This window comes from Oncorhynchus tshawytscha, unplaced genomic scaffold (assembly GCF_018296145.1).
Source record: "Oncorhynchus tshawytscha isolate Ot180627B unplaced genomic scaffold, Otsh_v2.0 Un_scaffold_7589_pilon_pilon, whole genome shotgun sequence".
Lineage (NCBI taxonomy): Eukaryota > Metazoa > Chordata > Actinopteri > Salmoniformes > Salmonidae > Oncorhynchus > Oncorhynchus tshawytscha.
The window spans coordinates 598,345-613,134 of NW_024609826.1; the positions used below are offsets into that span (position 1 = coordinate 598,345).

Genomic DNA, 14,790 nt, shown 5'->3' on the forward strand with positions numbered 1-14,790 from the left:
GGATTAATTGTTAGATTGCGTGCCGCTGGGACATGCCCGGGCTCCGTGGAGAGAGATCCCCAGTGCTCTGTTCTGTTTGTTTTCTCACTCTGCCATGTCAACAAGGACCTTCTACATTAGAAGAATGTTGACTCACTGAGTTGTTCAGTCAGGTTCAGGACTGGATTACACATGAATCATCTGACCTCATTCTAAGATCATACTGTTTATTTTATCTTTGTTTATTTTCTCCTCTGACTCTATATAAAGTCATTGCAGTGTATACTAACCAGGGGAATAGTTTGGGTAACTCTGGTCTGCTCTCTGCCCTTCCAGGCAGTCCTGGCCGACGAAGATTGACATGCATCAGGACATCGAGGACAGTCTGGCAGCCTCCTCCATCTGCCACGCTGGTGGTCCCCAGTCCCCCGCCCGCAGCGCTGAGAGCCTTCTCAACGGACACCGCACCAAAGGCCTGCTGGAGCTCCGCAGGGACGAGAGCAACGCAGGGGCCTCCGGTGCCCCTGCCCCCGTTTCTGGGCCCCCTAGAGCTGGGGCCACGGCCCCCACACCCTCCACCTCCTCAGCCAAGCAGCGCAGCTGCCTGTTCAGGGTGGAGGAGGATGAAGAGGAGGAAGAGGACCAGTCCCCTCTGTCCACCCAAGTGATCCTGCGTCGCAAGGCTCCATCTATCACCAACCGGCTGACCTCCAGGAAGAGCGCCCCAGTCCTCAACCAGATCTTTGAGGAGGAGGGTGAGTCAGACGACGACTTCGACATGGACGAGGGCCTGCCACCCAAACTCAGCCGGCTAAAGATGAACATCGCTGCTGCAGCGGCCGGGTCGCCGGGCACCACTCAGAAACGCTATCACCGCCGCAAGAGCCAAGGCCGCGGCTCGTCCTGCTCCAGCTCAGAGACCAGCGACGACGACTCCGAGAGCCACCGCCGGCGTCTGGACAAAGACACAGGCTTCACCTACAGCTGGAACCGCAGGGACAGCAGTGAGGGCCCGCCTGGAAACTCAGGGGGAAATGGTGGAGGGAGCAGTGGAGGGCAGAGTAAACCCCCCGGGGAGGGGGGCAGTCCTCCTGGAGGGGGAGGTGGGGGGAGTAGTGACAATGGAGGGAATGGTAGTAGTGGGGGGGGAGGTGGTAAGGGACAGGGTTCCCCCTCAAGTTGTTCTAACGGCAGCAGTAACCACTCGTCTTCAGGCTCAGGGTCCACGCGGAGACACTGTGCCTCCCGCAGCCCCGGGGCAGCAGAGCTGGTGGAGAGCCTGAAGCTCCTGAGCCTGTGTCTCAGCTCCCAGTTACAGCACAGGGGGAGAAGTGGAGGCCCCGGCCTGGCAGGGGGGATGGGCCAGTTCATCATAGACCCTCAGAACCTGTCCAATAGTCTGTCCAGCAGCCTGTCAGCTGGGAGCGTCAAGACACAGGAGAGGTCCTCTTGGAAGATGTGCATCGGCTCCAACGGCAGCTTGGACCTGGAGTTAGACACCATCGCTCTGCCCACCACCGCTGTCAACACTCCAAGGTCATACACAGACCAAACGGCAGCAGCACTTAGCGAACTGGCCCTGGCCACCAAGGAGAATAACAAGCTGAACAACCTGAAAAAGAATGTTCTCCAGCTACCTCTGTGTGAAAAGAGCATCTCTGTGAACATCCAGCGCAGCCCTAGAGAAGGGCTCCTGTGCACCTCTCAGGCCAGCTGCTGCCAGGTCATATGACACACACTCCCTGGCGCCCTCTGACACCACTCTGCCAGTCCAATCTGTCCAACCACAGTCACCGCTGTAGCATACGTCTGACCTCAGAACACCTCCCCATCACAACCTGCCTTCTGCTGTTGTCTTAAAAGATGACTTGTTATTGTTTTTGTTTGTTCACTAGGACCTATGAGCTGCATGCTGCAGGGGGTTCTTTTGTTTTGTTTCTGCTACATCACTAGCTCCCCCTGGAATGAACCGAGGTAACAGAACTTAACTCAATTCTAAGGTGAGTTGGGGTGTTGATGTAAACATAAATATGGATGTTGGTTTGATTTTAGATGAACTATATTTTGGGGTACAAAATACCAAACTTTTAACAGTGGGTAAGTAGTAGCACCTGATAGTTAAAGGGTAAGCACTTAAATTAGATTATTGGTCTACTGTCTACTATGTAAAGGGTATGCTAGGAGAGGTAGAGGAGGACAGGACAGAGATACCATACATATGGGAGAGGTAGAGGAGGACAGGACAGAGATACCATACAGCTGGGAGAGGTAGAGGAGGACAGGACAGAGATACCAGTCACCATACAGCTGGGAGAGATGGGAGGACAGGACAGAGATACCAGTCACCATACAGCTGGGAGAGATGGGAGGACAGGACAGAGATACCAGTCACCATACAGCTGGGAGAGATGGGAGGACAGGACAGAGATACCATACAGCTGGGAGAGGTGGGAGGACAGAGATACCATACAGCTGGGAGAGATAGGAGGACAGGACAGAGATACCAGTCACCATACAGCTGGGAGAGATAGGAGGACAGGACAGAGATACCATATAGCTGGGAGAGATAGGAGGACAGGACAGAGATACCAGTCACCATACAGCTGGGAGAGATAGGAGGACAGGACAAAGATACCAGTCACCATACAGCTGGGAGAGATGGAGGAGGACAGGACAGAGATACCAGTCACCATACAACTGGGAGAGATGGGAGGACAGGACAGAGATACCATACAGCTGGGAGAGGTAGAGTAGGACAGGACAGAGATACCAGTCACCATACAACTGGGAGAGATGGGAGGACAGGACAGAGATACCAGTCACCATACAGCTGGTAGAGGAGGACAGGACAGAGATACCAGTCACCATACAGCTGGGAGAGGTAGAGGAGGACAGGACAGAGATACCAGTCACCATACAGCTGGTAGAGGTAGAGGAGGACAGGACAGAGATACCAGTCACCATACAGCTGGGAGAGGTAGAAGAGGACAGGACAGAGATACCAGTCACCATACAGCTGGGAGAGGTAGAGGAGGACAGGACAGAGATACCAGTCACCATACAGCTGGGAGAGGTAGAGGAGGACAGGACAGAGATACCAGTCACCATACAGCTGGGAGAGGTAGAGGAGAACAGGACAGAGATACCAGTCACCATACATGGTCCTGGAGGAAGGGAAGTAACCTGTAACCTTCATGTTGATATAAGCTCCTGCCATGCAGTCACATGGCAATGACCAACTGAGACAGAAACTTGGTAACCTCTAGAGATGTTTTAATTTGATTCATTGATTAACCTCATTTTACAGTGACCTACTGTCTGAAACGTTATTTCACTTTGATATTGCACACAGACAATCTGTTTTATGTTTGTATTTTTTAAGTGTATGGAATTAAAGGTGCATTTTAGATGGCTATACAGCTCACTGAATTGATTTTGAAGGCAACATGAATGATTGTTTCCAAACCGCTGTTTAACAAGTGCTACTTCAACACATGTGGTTTACTTTGGTGTTACTGAGAGCCAGTAACCTGGAAAATAAGGCTTCAGCTTCCTCTTTATTCCAAGCTCAATGCACTCGTCTTCAGGCACAATAAATTAACCTATTTGGGTCAAATACTACTATACTTACTTTTGTATAGTGAATACAGGTAGGAAAGGGTCATTCATCTGTAATTATAACTACTGCTATTCAGTAGCTACTGCTATTCATTTGCAAATTGGGCAAACTCCTGAAATGATTCAAAGTTCATGACAACGTGTCAAACTGAATGTAAAGTACACTGGTAGACGAGTAGTGTATTTTTCTCCTGTGCTGGGCCTCAAGGTAGCAGGCAAGCAGACCACACAGATGTGATGTGGTCCCGTTCACATGTTGGTCATGGCCTTGGTTGACCACCTGCCATGTTGACGTAACATCTTAGAAAATGCATTTTAAGATCAATAGAAGAGCATGAGAATTGAAAAGAAAAACGTACTAATGAATTGAAAACTGCATTGGGTCTCTGTATTCCAGTGGACCCACACACGTCTTTGCTTTGTTAGACTGTTTCACTTTCTGTTACTGTAACTGACTGGTCTTCTGACTGGCCTGGCAGGCTGGTCTTCTGACTGGCCTGGCAGGCTGGTCTTCTGACTGGCCTGGCATGCTGGTCTTCTGACTGGCCTGGCAGGCTGATCTTCTGACTGGCCTGGCAGGCTGATCTTCTGACTGGCCTGGCAGGCTGGTCTTCTGACTGGCCTGGCAGGCTGGTCTTCTGACTGGCCTGGCAGGCTGGTCTTCTGACTGGCTTGGCAGGCTGATCTTCTGACTGGTCTGGCAGGCTGGTCTTCTGACTGGCTTGGTAGGCTGGTCTTCTGACTGGTTTGGCAGGCTGGTCTTCTGACTGGTCTGGCAGGCTGGTTTTCTGACTGGTCTGGCAGGCTGATCTTCTGACTGGTCTGGCAGGCTGGTCTTCTGACTGGCTTGGCAGGCTGGTCTTCTGACTGGCTTGGCAGGCTGGTCTTCTGACTGGCTTGGCAGGCTGGTCTTCTGACTGGCTTGGCAGGCTGGTCTTCTGACTGGCCTGGCAGGCTGGTCTTCTGACTGGCCTGGCAGGCTGGTTTGTTTGTTTGTTTTTAAAGGGTATATGTTGAGTATGTATATATGTTTTAAAAAGTTATATTTTTGAATGATCTGCTGTTTTTAAAATTATTCTATGTTGAAGTGGGCGGCCCGTGAGTCTTTCATTGGGGACTAACATCGCAGTGTGTATCACACACACCCACACCTTACTGGACACTGCAGGGTGAAGGTTTTACATTCAGGATTAGTGGTTCAGTAGAGCACATGCACCTTTCAGGAGAGATTCCTGTCTGTAAGCTTTAAAGGACTGGGCTTAGTAAAGAAGGAAAGAAATGGGGTTGTAGGGAGATGTGGGGTATATTTTAAGGGCATTGGCAATAAGCTACATGTTGCAGCTATCTGTAAATCAACATATTTTTGTTTTATATTTCAACCCTGTACAGCCTTAGATTGAAAGGCACCTCGGACTAAAAACTAACAGAGAAAGATATCTTGAGTATTTTTTTTCTTTTGAAACAAATTGTCTGTAAATAGAGATGTAAATATGGTGCTCTATATTTAGAGACGGCAGAGTGAACCTCTTGGTGCAGAGCTGTAAGTATAGCCTTATTAGGAATGGGTGTCTCCAAGAAAAGAACATGACTTTATTCATGTCAGCCAGTCTGACCGTTGTCTTACCCAGATGTAAACAGCTGAATGACATGTGCATGTGTTATATGTTTAACATTATCGATTCAAGGACATCGAGAGAGGAAGAACCATCCACTGAATGTTACTGGACCAAACCATGTACTGGCTAAATGAAAATATGAAATGGCAGAATTATTCAATGTATTATTCTGTAGTTGATACCTGTTGTGAACAGTTACATATAGCTATGGTAATATCCAAAATAAAATGTTGTGGGAAATGACGTCTTATAAACGAGTCTAGTCTTTTCTGTGCTTGCGATGCATTGATGACACGCCTGTCTCCCAAGTGGATCTGTGTTCTGTCAGATGCAACTTCGATCACTTGTTGCTAAAGGAATTGACAGAAAATAATCCATTACACTGTACAGTGTCGATCCCCAATGTTGCACCATAACTTTATCTTGTCAACTATTTACCTCAGAGCTTCATCCAAGAGGTGGATCACTGTTCAGTGTGCTGGTAGTTTACCTGGTGGCCTTGCTTTTAAGATTAATCATCAGCCTAATCTCTGTTAATGTCCCAAATGGCACCCTATTCCCTATATAGTGCACTAGTTTTCATGGGCAAAAGTAATGCACAATGTAGGGAATAGGGTGCCAGTTGGGGCACATGACTTAGGAGAACTCTAATTAGAACAATCATGGTGCATCACCATGATCAGACTCCAGAGACTATTCCCTCCAGGGTAGAGACCAGTTAAATATGCAGGCCACAGAGCCCCTCTGCTGAAAGGTATTCTGCCAGGATTTACAACTCCTTATGCTGCTGCCAGAAGACACCAGTAACCCCTAAAGAGCAACTTATATAGAGCCTTCACCTCCAGTGCCTTCAGAAAGTATTCAGAACCATTTTGTGTTGCAGCCTGAATTCAAAATGTAGTCAATATTTCTTCTGTCACTCATCGACATAATAGCCCATAATTTTATTAAATGGTAGCAAATGTATTAAATGAAATGCAGAATTAGGTCTGTATCAGCTTTTTATTTTTTTATTTTACCCCCTTTTCTCCCCAATTTCGTGGTATCCAATTGTTGTAGTAGCTACTATCTTGTCTCATCGCTACAACTCCCGTACGGGCTCGGGACAGACGAAGGTTGAAATTCATGCGTCCTCCGATACACAACTCAACCAAGCCTCACTGCTTCTTAACACAGCGCGCATCCAACCTGGAAGCCAGCCGCACCAATGCGTCGGAGGAAACACCGTGCACCTGGCAACCTTGGTTAGCGCACACTGCGCCTGGCCCGCTACAGGAGTCGCTGGTGCGGATGAGACAAGGATATCCCTACCGGCCAAACCCTCCCTAACCCAGACGACGCTAGGCCAATTGTGCGTCGCCCCACGGACCTCCCGGTCGCGGACAGTTATGACAGAGAGGTCTGTATCAGCTTTGAGTTGTCTTGGCTAGGTCTGTATCAGCTTTGAGTTGTCTTGGCTAGGTCTGTATCAGCTTTGAGTTGTCTTGGCTAGGTCTGTATCAGCTTTGAGTTGTCTTGGCTAGGTCTGTATCAGCTTTGAGTTGTCTTGGCTAGGTCTGTATCAGCTTTGAGTTGTCTTGGCTAGGTCTGTATCAGCTTTGAGTTGTCTTGGCTAGGTCTGTATCAGCTTTGAGTTGTCTTGGCTAGGTCTGTATCAGCTTTGAGTTGTCTTGGCTAGGTCTGTATCAGCTTTGAGTTGTCTTGGCTAGGTCTGTATCAGCTTTGAGTTGTCTTGGCTAGGTCTGTATCAGCTTTGAGTTGTCTTGGCTAGGTCTGTATCAGCTTTGAGTTGTCTTGGCTAGGTCTGTATCAGCTTTGAGTTGTCTTGGCTAGGTCTGTATCAGCTTTGAGTTGTCTTGGCTAGGTCTGTATCAGCTTTGAGTTGTCTTGGCTAGGTCTGTATCAGCTTTGAGTTGTCTTGGCTAGGTCTGTATCAGCTTTGAGTTGTCTTGGCTAGGTCTGTATCAGCTTTGAGTTGTCTTGGCTAGGTCTGTATCAGCTTTGAGTTGTCTTGGCTAGGTCTGTATCAGCTTTGAGTTGTCTTGGCTAGGTCTGTATCAGCTTTGAGTTGTCTTGGCTAGGTCTGTATCAGCTTTGAGTTGTCTTGGCTAGGTCTGTATCAGCTTTGAGTTGTCTTGGCTAGGTCTGTATCAGCTTTGAGTTGTCTTGGCTAGGTCTGTATCAGCTTTGAGTTGAGGTCTGTATCTTGAGTTGCTAGGTCTGTATCAGCTTTGAGTTGTCTTGGCTAGGTCTGTATCAGCTTTGAGTTGTCTTGGCTAGGTCTGTATCAGCTTTGAGTTGTTTGAGTTGTCTTGGCTAGGTCTGTATCAGCTTTGAGTTGTCTTGGCTAGGTCTGTATCAGCTTTGAGTTGTCTTGGCTAGGTCTGTATCAGCTTTGAGTTGTCTTGGCTAGGTCTGTATCAGCTTTGAGTTGTCTTGGCTAGGTCTGTATCAGCTTTGAGTTGTCTTGGCTAGGTCTGTATCAGCTTTGAGTTGTCTTGGCTAGGTCTGTATCAGCTTTGAGTTGTCTTGGCTAGGTCTGTATCAGCTTTGAGTTGTCTTGGCTAGGTCTGTATCAGCTTTGAGTTGTCTTGGCTAGGTCTGTATCAGCTTTGAGTTGTCTTGGCTAGGTCTGTATCAGCTTTGCACAACTAGATTTGGGGATTTTCTCCTTTTCTTCCTTGCAGATTTTCTCAAGCTGTGTTAAGTTAGATGGAGAGCGGCGGTGAACAGCAGTCTTCAAGTCTTTCCACAGATTTTCAATGGTATTCAAGTTTGGTTGGATCACTCAGACTTTGACATTGTTCTGAAGCCATTCCAGTGTTGCTTTGGCTTTATGCTTGGGGTCGCGTTCTGATAAAGGATTTGCCTGTATTTGGCGCCATTCATTGCTCCCTCCATCCTTAACAGTCTCCCAGTCCCCTACTGCTGAAAAGCATCCCCATAGCATGATGCTGCCACCACCATGCTTCACAATGGGATGGTGTTAGACTGGTGATGAGCTGTGCCTGATTTTATCCAGACAGAGCTTTGCATTCAGGCCAAATAGTTTTTAAAAATGTACCTTTTTGAAAACTCCTGGCATGCTGTCATGTTCCTTTTTCTCAGGAGTGGTTTCCTTCTGGCCACTCTCCCATAAAGCCCAGATTGAAGTGCTGTAGAGACTTGTCCTTCTGGCAGGTTCTCCCATCTCAGCCAAGGACAACTTTGTAGTTCTGAGTGATCATTGGGTTCTTGGTCCCTTCCCTGACCAAGGTCCTTCTTGCCTGTTTGGTTGGCGGACAGCTCTTGGCAGAATCTGGGTAGTTCCATTTTTTTTATTTCCCAATGATGGAGACCACTGTGCTCTTGGAAACTTTCAACACTCTAGAACTTGTTCATGCTCTTCCCCAGATATATGCCTCATCACGGTTCTCTCTCTGAGAGTTACGGACAGTTCCTGGGACTTTATGGTATAGTTTCTGCACTGTCAACTGTGGTACCTTATATAGATGTGTGTTTCTTTCTAAATCCATTGAATTGGTCACAGGTGTCACTACAACTTGGAGTCCATCTCAAGATCAAAAGAAATTGGATGCACTGGACGTCAATTTGGAGCGTCAAAGCATAGGGGTTGGATACTCATACACATTATTGTAGATTTCTCTATTTCATTGTCAATAAATGTGCAAACATTTCTAAAAACATGTTTTAACTTTGTCATTATGGCGTGAAGGGTGAGATTTTTCATATTTTAAAATTTTGAATTCCGGTTGTAACAACAAAATATGTAATAAGGCAAGAGGTATGAATATTTTCTGAAGGCCCTGTACCTCTGTCCTTACATAGTTAGAACATGTAGACAGGACACCAGAGGGATCATCAACTAGATTCAGCCACAGGCTGAGTGGATGGTCAGGGGGCCGGAACATAATTACCAATCTGTCCTTACAGAGGTAGAACATGTAGACGGGACACCAGAGGGATCATCAACTAGATTCAGCCACAGGCTGAGTGGATGGTCAGGGGGCCGGAACATAATTACAAATCTGTCCTTACAGAGGTAGAACATGTAGACAGGACACCAGAGGGATCATCCACTAGATTCAGCCACAGGCTGAGTGGATGGTCAGGGGGCCGGAACATAATTACCAATCTGTCCTTACAGAGGTAGAACATGTAGACCGGACACCAGAGGGATCATCAACTAGATTCAGCCACAGGCTGAGTGGATGGTCAGGGGGCCGGAACATAATTACCAATCTGTCCTTACAGAGGTAGAACATGTAGACAGGACACACCAGAGGGATCATCAACTAGATTCAGCCGAGGGACAAATGTTCTGGAGTGGATGGTCAGGGGGCCGGAACATAATTACAAATCATTTGTAGACTGCAAATTTACCGCTAGAAGCCAAAACAGATATTTGACTAAACGATCATTTCAAACCTTGTTTACAGTTGATAAACGATAATGTCTCTACTGTCTAAATAACAGACTGGGGAGAAGATTTATGTTCCAACAGGACAATGACCCCAAGCATACAGCCAAAGCAATGCTGGAATGGCTTCAGAACAAGAAAGTGAACATCCTTGAGTGGCTCAGCCAAAGCTGATACAGACATACTCAAGACGATCAGGGTGTAATTGCCGCCGAAGGTGCTTCTACAATGTATTGACTCAGGAGTGTGAATACTTATAGAAATTAGGTATCTGTATTTCATTTTCAATACATTTGGAAAAACTTGTCACTTTCTCATTATGGGGTATTGTGTGTAGATGGGTGGGGAAAACCTGAACTAGAGAATGGAGACACTTGTAAGCATATATGAAAGAGTTTTGTATAGATTTATTTGAGGAAAGGGTTTGGTTTCAATAATGCTGTTCTGAACCATTTTTAAACACTTGGTGATATTGTGATGGCAAACTGTAGTGAGTGTAGGTACAGTATATAGCATATAAAACTAATCTTGACAGCATGTCATGTCAAAGGCACAAGCCCGCTCTGAGGGGGGTCTTCAAGAGCACATGGACTAATAGCATAAACTTTTAAAAAATCAATGAATTTCCACTCACATACATTCTAAGTATCACTACTATTGATTGATAGTCATTGATTAGACTGAGTAACAATGACCATGATGGTTGCAGGCTGTGAGGAGTATTTAACATTACGTAGCATACCATGCTTCAGTATGATACAGAGGAGGCTGGTAGGAGGAGCTATAGGAGGATGGGCTCATTGAAATGTATGGAATGGAATCAAACATGGTTTCCATATGTTCCATTAATTCCATTCCAGTCTTTACAACTTCTCTGTAGCATACTGAAGCATCACCATGGATAATTAGATCTTTCCTATCTCCATGTGTAGTACCACTATGGATCAGATAACACCCTGGCTGTGTGGCTCAGTTGGTAGAGCATGGCGCTTGCAACGCCAAGGATCCTGGGTTTGAGTCCTGCTGGAGCCATAAATACACCATGATGCATGACTAAGTCAATTTGGATAAAAGTGTCTGCTTAATGGCATATATTATACTCTGGCAACACTATGTAAACGTTTCAAGGATCTCAATGCTAGAGCACATAATTATGCCAGAATTCCTAAGACTTCCATTTTGAAAGCAGTTCTACTTAGATAACGTCTCTGACAGACCTAGTGATACTAGATGGAGCCCTACCCCATAACTGACTATAGTGGCTTTTAAGCAAAGCTGTTGGTCTAAAACGCTTGTCTAATGTGAATACCTATTTTTGAAAAGTAATTAATGTCATCTGTTGATGGAATACTGTCTGGATATAATTACCGTAGGCCATCTATCTCAAACTGAACCACCTCCACCAATTCTATAATGGCCACATGAACATGAAAAGCCTATGTAACACAGCATACTACCCTCAACCGCATCCATACACCTTCAATGACCTATTATCTAACACCTTAACCAGGGCCGGACATTCAGGGCTGCCCGCTGGCCCGGGGAGGTTTTGGAAACCCTCCGGGCCAGTTGAGGAAAATAAATATTGTAAAAATGCTATATTTAATCTAGGCTATATAATAAAGAATTCCTGAAGCTGCGAGTTCGTTATGTTATTTATCACACGCGCCATAAACTACACATTAAGCCTAGCTTGAGATTGTTGTGTGGAGCAGCTCACTGAAGACCGACATCGGTAGGGAACATCTTCAAAGTTCTGATAAATACCAATAAATGCTAAGGCAAATATGGGTATGCAAACCTGCAATAAAACGTTCCGTCTTCGTAGAATATTTGCTTTGCGCAATTGTCATCATAGAATAGCCTAACTTGATAATCAGAAATTTTTCGAGGCTATTTGGTCCTAGAAAAGTCATTGAGAAGGTAACCGATTTAGAAGTTGCACTGCAATATAATTATTCCTTGATTTAATTTCTGATCAGTTTTTATGAGATCGATCCGCTTTCATTTGTTTCCCGCGCAGGTCTGTTGCCATTTTTGCGGTAAAACCACGTGCAGTGATTATGAGCAAGACAACCAGTGGAATGTTGGCTTCAACTTGGTTTTCCATACACATCGTTCCGTTACAAAGGGAACCCGGTTTTTACTGTTTTAAAACATGATACAATAAACCCTCAACATTTCATGCCACAGACATCATTAGTGTGTTTGTGTTGGGAGCATCTACATACAGTCTATTAGTCAGGCAATGTCCGCTTTATTCTGACACGTTTTAGAATGTAAAATATGTTTATGTCATTGCATAATGCCATTTGGAAGGCTTAATAAAACATGCATTATTCTCTAAGTTGTTCTGCATACTTTTTGCTTACTAGTTTTGGGGGAATTTTTTCGATAGGCTACGACAATTCAATATAAAATGTAAGTCCTTGAAAATTACAATTAATTGCTTGAAAAATCATTGAATTTGACTTCGCAATGTCTGTATGAATCCTGTAGGCTACTTGCTCAGCCCAAATGAAAGATAAAATCACTAGCTGCTGAATTGATGCTCATCATTGACTTGCCTGCCAGATGTTGACTGGTGCCAGTATTTCTTTCATTTGGCCTTGTGTGCCATTGGCAAATTGACCTGAATGTCAAGCCCTGCCTTAACATTACATTTGGTACGTAGCAATGCATTTCCATCAGTGGTTTCCGGAGGACATTAACATAAAGTCTTGTTCTCTGGTCAGATCTGAATCTTTAGTTTAGAGGCTAGTCTTCATGATTGTTTTACATCACATCCAGTAGTGTTCTATAGACATCTGCAGGTAATACACTACACTCAGCCAAACAAACAGAAAGACCTGGCAACAGTGCAGAGGTTAAGAGCATAAAACCAGGTTTAACAACCAACCGTTTATATATATAAAAAGAAAATGACTTTTGGATATTTTATACATAAATAATCTTTGAGCTAATTGAGGTGTTGTAAAGAAAAGCGTCTGTGAATCTTCTCCGTTGGGAGGCATGTTCCATCTGGAGTTTAGTCCATCTTCCTCTGGTCAGTATCTGAACCATCGGCCTCTCCTCTCCTCATCACTTATCAGTCTTTGGGATCCCCGAGGCCTCCAGCATTTTCTGTAACAGTGTAAAATGTGATTAATATCTCTTATGTTCTACCTAACTGCCACATGAAATACAGGCTAGCTGTTAGGCCTATTATTGGGGATATATATAAACAGAATACACCTTCCACTGAAGGAATACATTGTTCTCTGTAGCTCAGTTGGTCGTTTTTGAAGCTGCAGTAAAAGTACAATAACTTGTCGGCTGTGGTATTTTGGATGCAGTATTTGCAAGAATAACTGCACTGTAATGCTTCGATCACACCGACAGCGTCATTACATTTTGGTAATGTTGGTACACCAGAGTTCCATTCCTTTCCAAGGAAACGTTTGCCTTGCAGTTGCAGTACGTTCGGTGTGGTGCTGATGTTGGATTTACCGACCGCATGCGTCATACTGTATGTGTAGATGGCTTGACAGGAATGGTAGCAGAAGGTGAATGTTGAACTTTGTTACATACGTATCCAGGTGACGCTGTGTTGGCAGCGTAACTGCAGTTACAATGCAAAAGTACTGCAGTAAAAAAAAGATGTGATTTTGGACACAGTATTTGCAGCATACTGCAGTTATACTGCACTCTGATTGCAATCTGTTTCCATAAGGGAGAGTATGGCGTTGTAACAAGGTAGTGGGTTCCATTTCTGGGACCACCCATACTTAAAATACATGCACGCATGATTACGTCGCTTTGGATAAACGCGTCTGCTAAATGACATATATTATAATATATAAATATTAACGCTTTTCAGTGTTGGAGCAGCTTTTTAAAATAAAACAATCAAATCAAATCAAATTTTATTTGTCACATACACATGGTTAGCAGATGTTAATGCGAGTGTAGCGAAATGCTTGTGCTTCTAGTTCCAACAATGCAGTAATAACGAGCAAGTAATCTAACTAACAATTCCAAAAAAAACTACTGTCTTATACACAGTGTAAGGGGATAAAGAATATGTACATAAGGATATATGAATGAGTGATGGTACAGAGCAGCATAGGCAAGATACAGTAGATGATATCGAGTACAGTATATACATATGAGATAAGTATGTAAACCAAGTGGCATAGTTAAAGTGGCTAGTGATACATGTATTACATAAGGATGCAAACAAACATAAGCACACTGTTAGCTTGCTTTAACAAATATACAGAGTTCTCCTCTCTCTCTCTCTCTCTCTCTCTCTCTAAATGACATTAAGCCTCCCGAGGAGAGGAAACCAGAGCTTTAAAACAGCATTACATCTCCAAATTACAGTGGTTCTGGAACCTCTTAACAAGACCTGGAGATCTTCACCAGATGGAGTTCTTATTTTAAAATAGAATACTTTTGTACAACACAGGCCTTCTCCCCAGACTCTAATCTCAGATGAGTTTAATCAATTCATTCCACTGCCTCCAGCGCACCCGAGCAAATTACATTCTGGGTTCAAATGTGTTACGTGCAATTAACGTTTCAATCCAACACACGGATCAATGGGAGAGTTTCTTTGCTGATGGAGGTCTTTTTATTCACAGTGGATTCCATAAGGGGAGAGCAGGATTACATACATAGACCTCCGGTTCCCCACAGGGAGAGAGTGTGGCGGATTGTACTCAACACCCCGCCCAGGCTAATCTACTGCAGCTACTTGTTCTGGAAAACCAAACAGACAGTCACATTAATAGCGTGTCATGGTCTGTAAATGCAGTCTACATTTATGCTGTTGTTTGCACTTGCCGGAACATTCTGAGGTTGTCCTTCTGACAGACTTGTTTGCACTTGTCGTTGTAGTTGCCATAACTACAGTGCAACGAAACACACTCGGGCCACAGAGGATATTCATCTCATTTGTAATTTCAGCAGTAACAGAAATCAAACTCCTCTTGCTCAGAGACTTGTTCAATGGCTGCCAGGATCCTGCCGGGAGCCATACAAACTCCTCTTGCTCAGAGACTTGTTCAATGGCTGCCAGGATCCTGCCGGGAGCCATACAAACTCCTCTTGCTCAGAGACTTGTTCAATGGCTGCCAGGATCCTGCCGGGAGCCATACAAAGTCCTCTTGCTCA

At 44.9% G+C, this 14,790-nt stretch overlaps 2 protein-coding genes across 12 annotated transcripts in view; one reads left to right on the top strand and one right to left on the bottom strand.

Annotated features, from left to right (window-relative positions):
- snrka (SNF related kinase a) overlaps positions 1 to 5,456 on the top strand; it is a 59,512-nt gene extending 54,056 nt beyond the window's left edge. For 2 of the 9 annotated variants that reach the window (XM_042319098.1, XM_042319096.1), the window contains exons 6-7: positions 316 to 2,247; positions 2,461 to 3,020. In XM_042319098.1, coding sequence (XP_042175032.1) covers positions 316 to 1,711 — 1,396 coding nt within the window. In that variant the 3' untranslated portion in view covers positions 1,712 to 2,247; positions 2,461 to 3,020. Of the gene's footprint in view, positions 1 to 315; positions 2,248 to 2,460; positions 3,021 to 3,100 lie in introns of those variants that run through there. The other 7 variants (XM_042319100.1, XM_042319101.1, XM_042319103.1 and 4 more) reach the window with 7 other exon arrangements.
- Positions 5,457 to 10,020: 4,564 nt separating this feature from the next.
- ano10a (anoctamin 10a) overlaps positions 10,021 to 14,790 on the bottom strand; it is a 46,784-nt gene continuing 42,014 nt past the window's right edge. For all 3 annotated transcript variants that reach the window (XM_042319139.1, XM_042319141.1, XM_042319140.1), the window contains one exon: positions 10,021 to 12,756. In XM_042319139.1, coding sequence (XP_042175073.1) covers positions 12,681 to 12,756 — 76 coding nt within the window. In that variant the 3' untranslated portion in view covers positions 10,021 to 12,680. The remainder of the gene's footprint in view (positions 12,757 to 14,790) is intronic.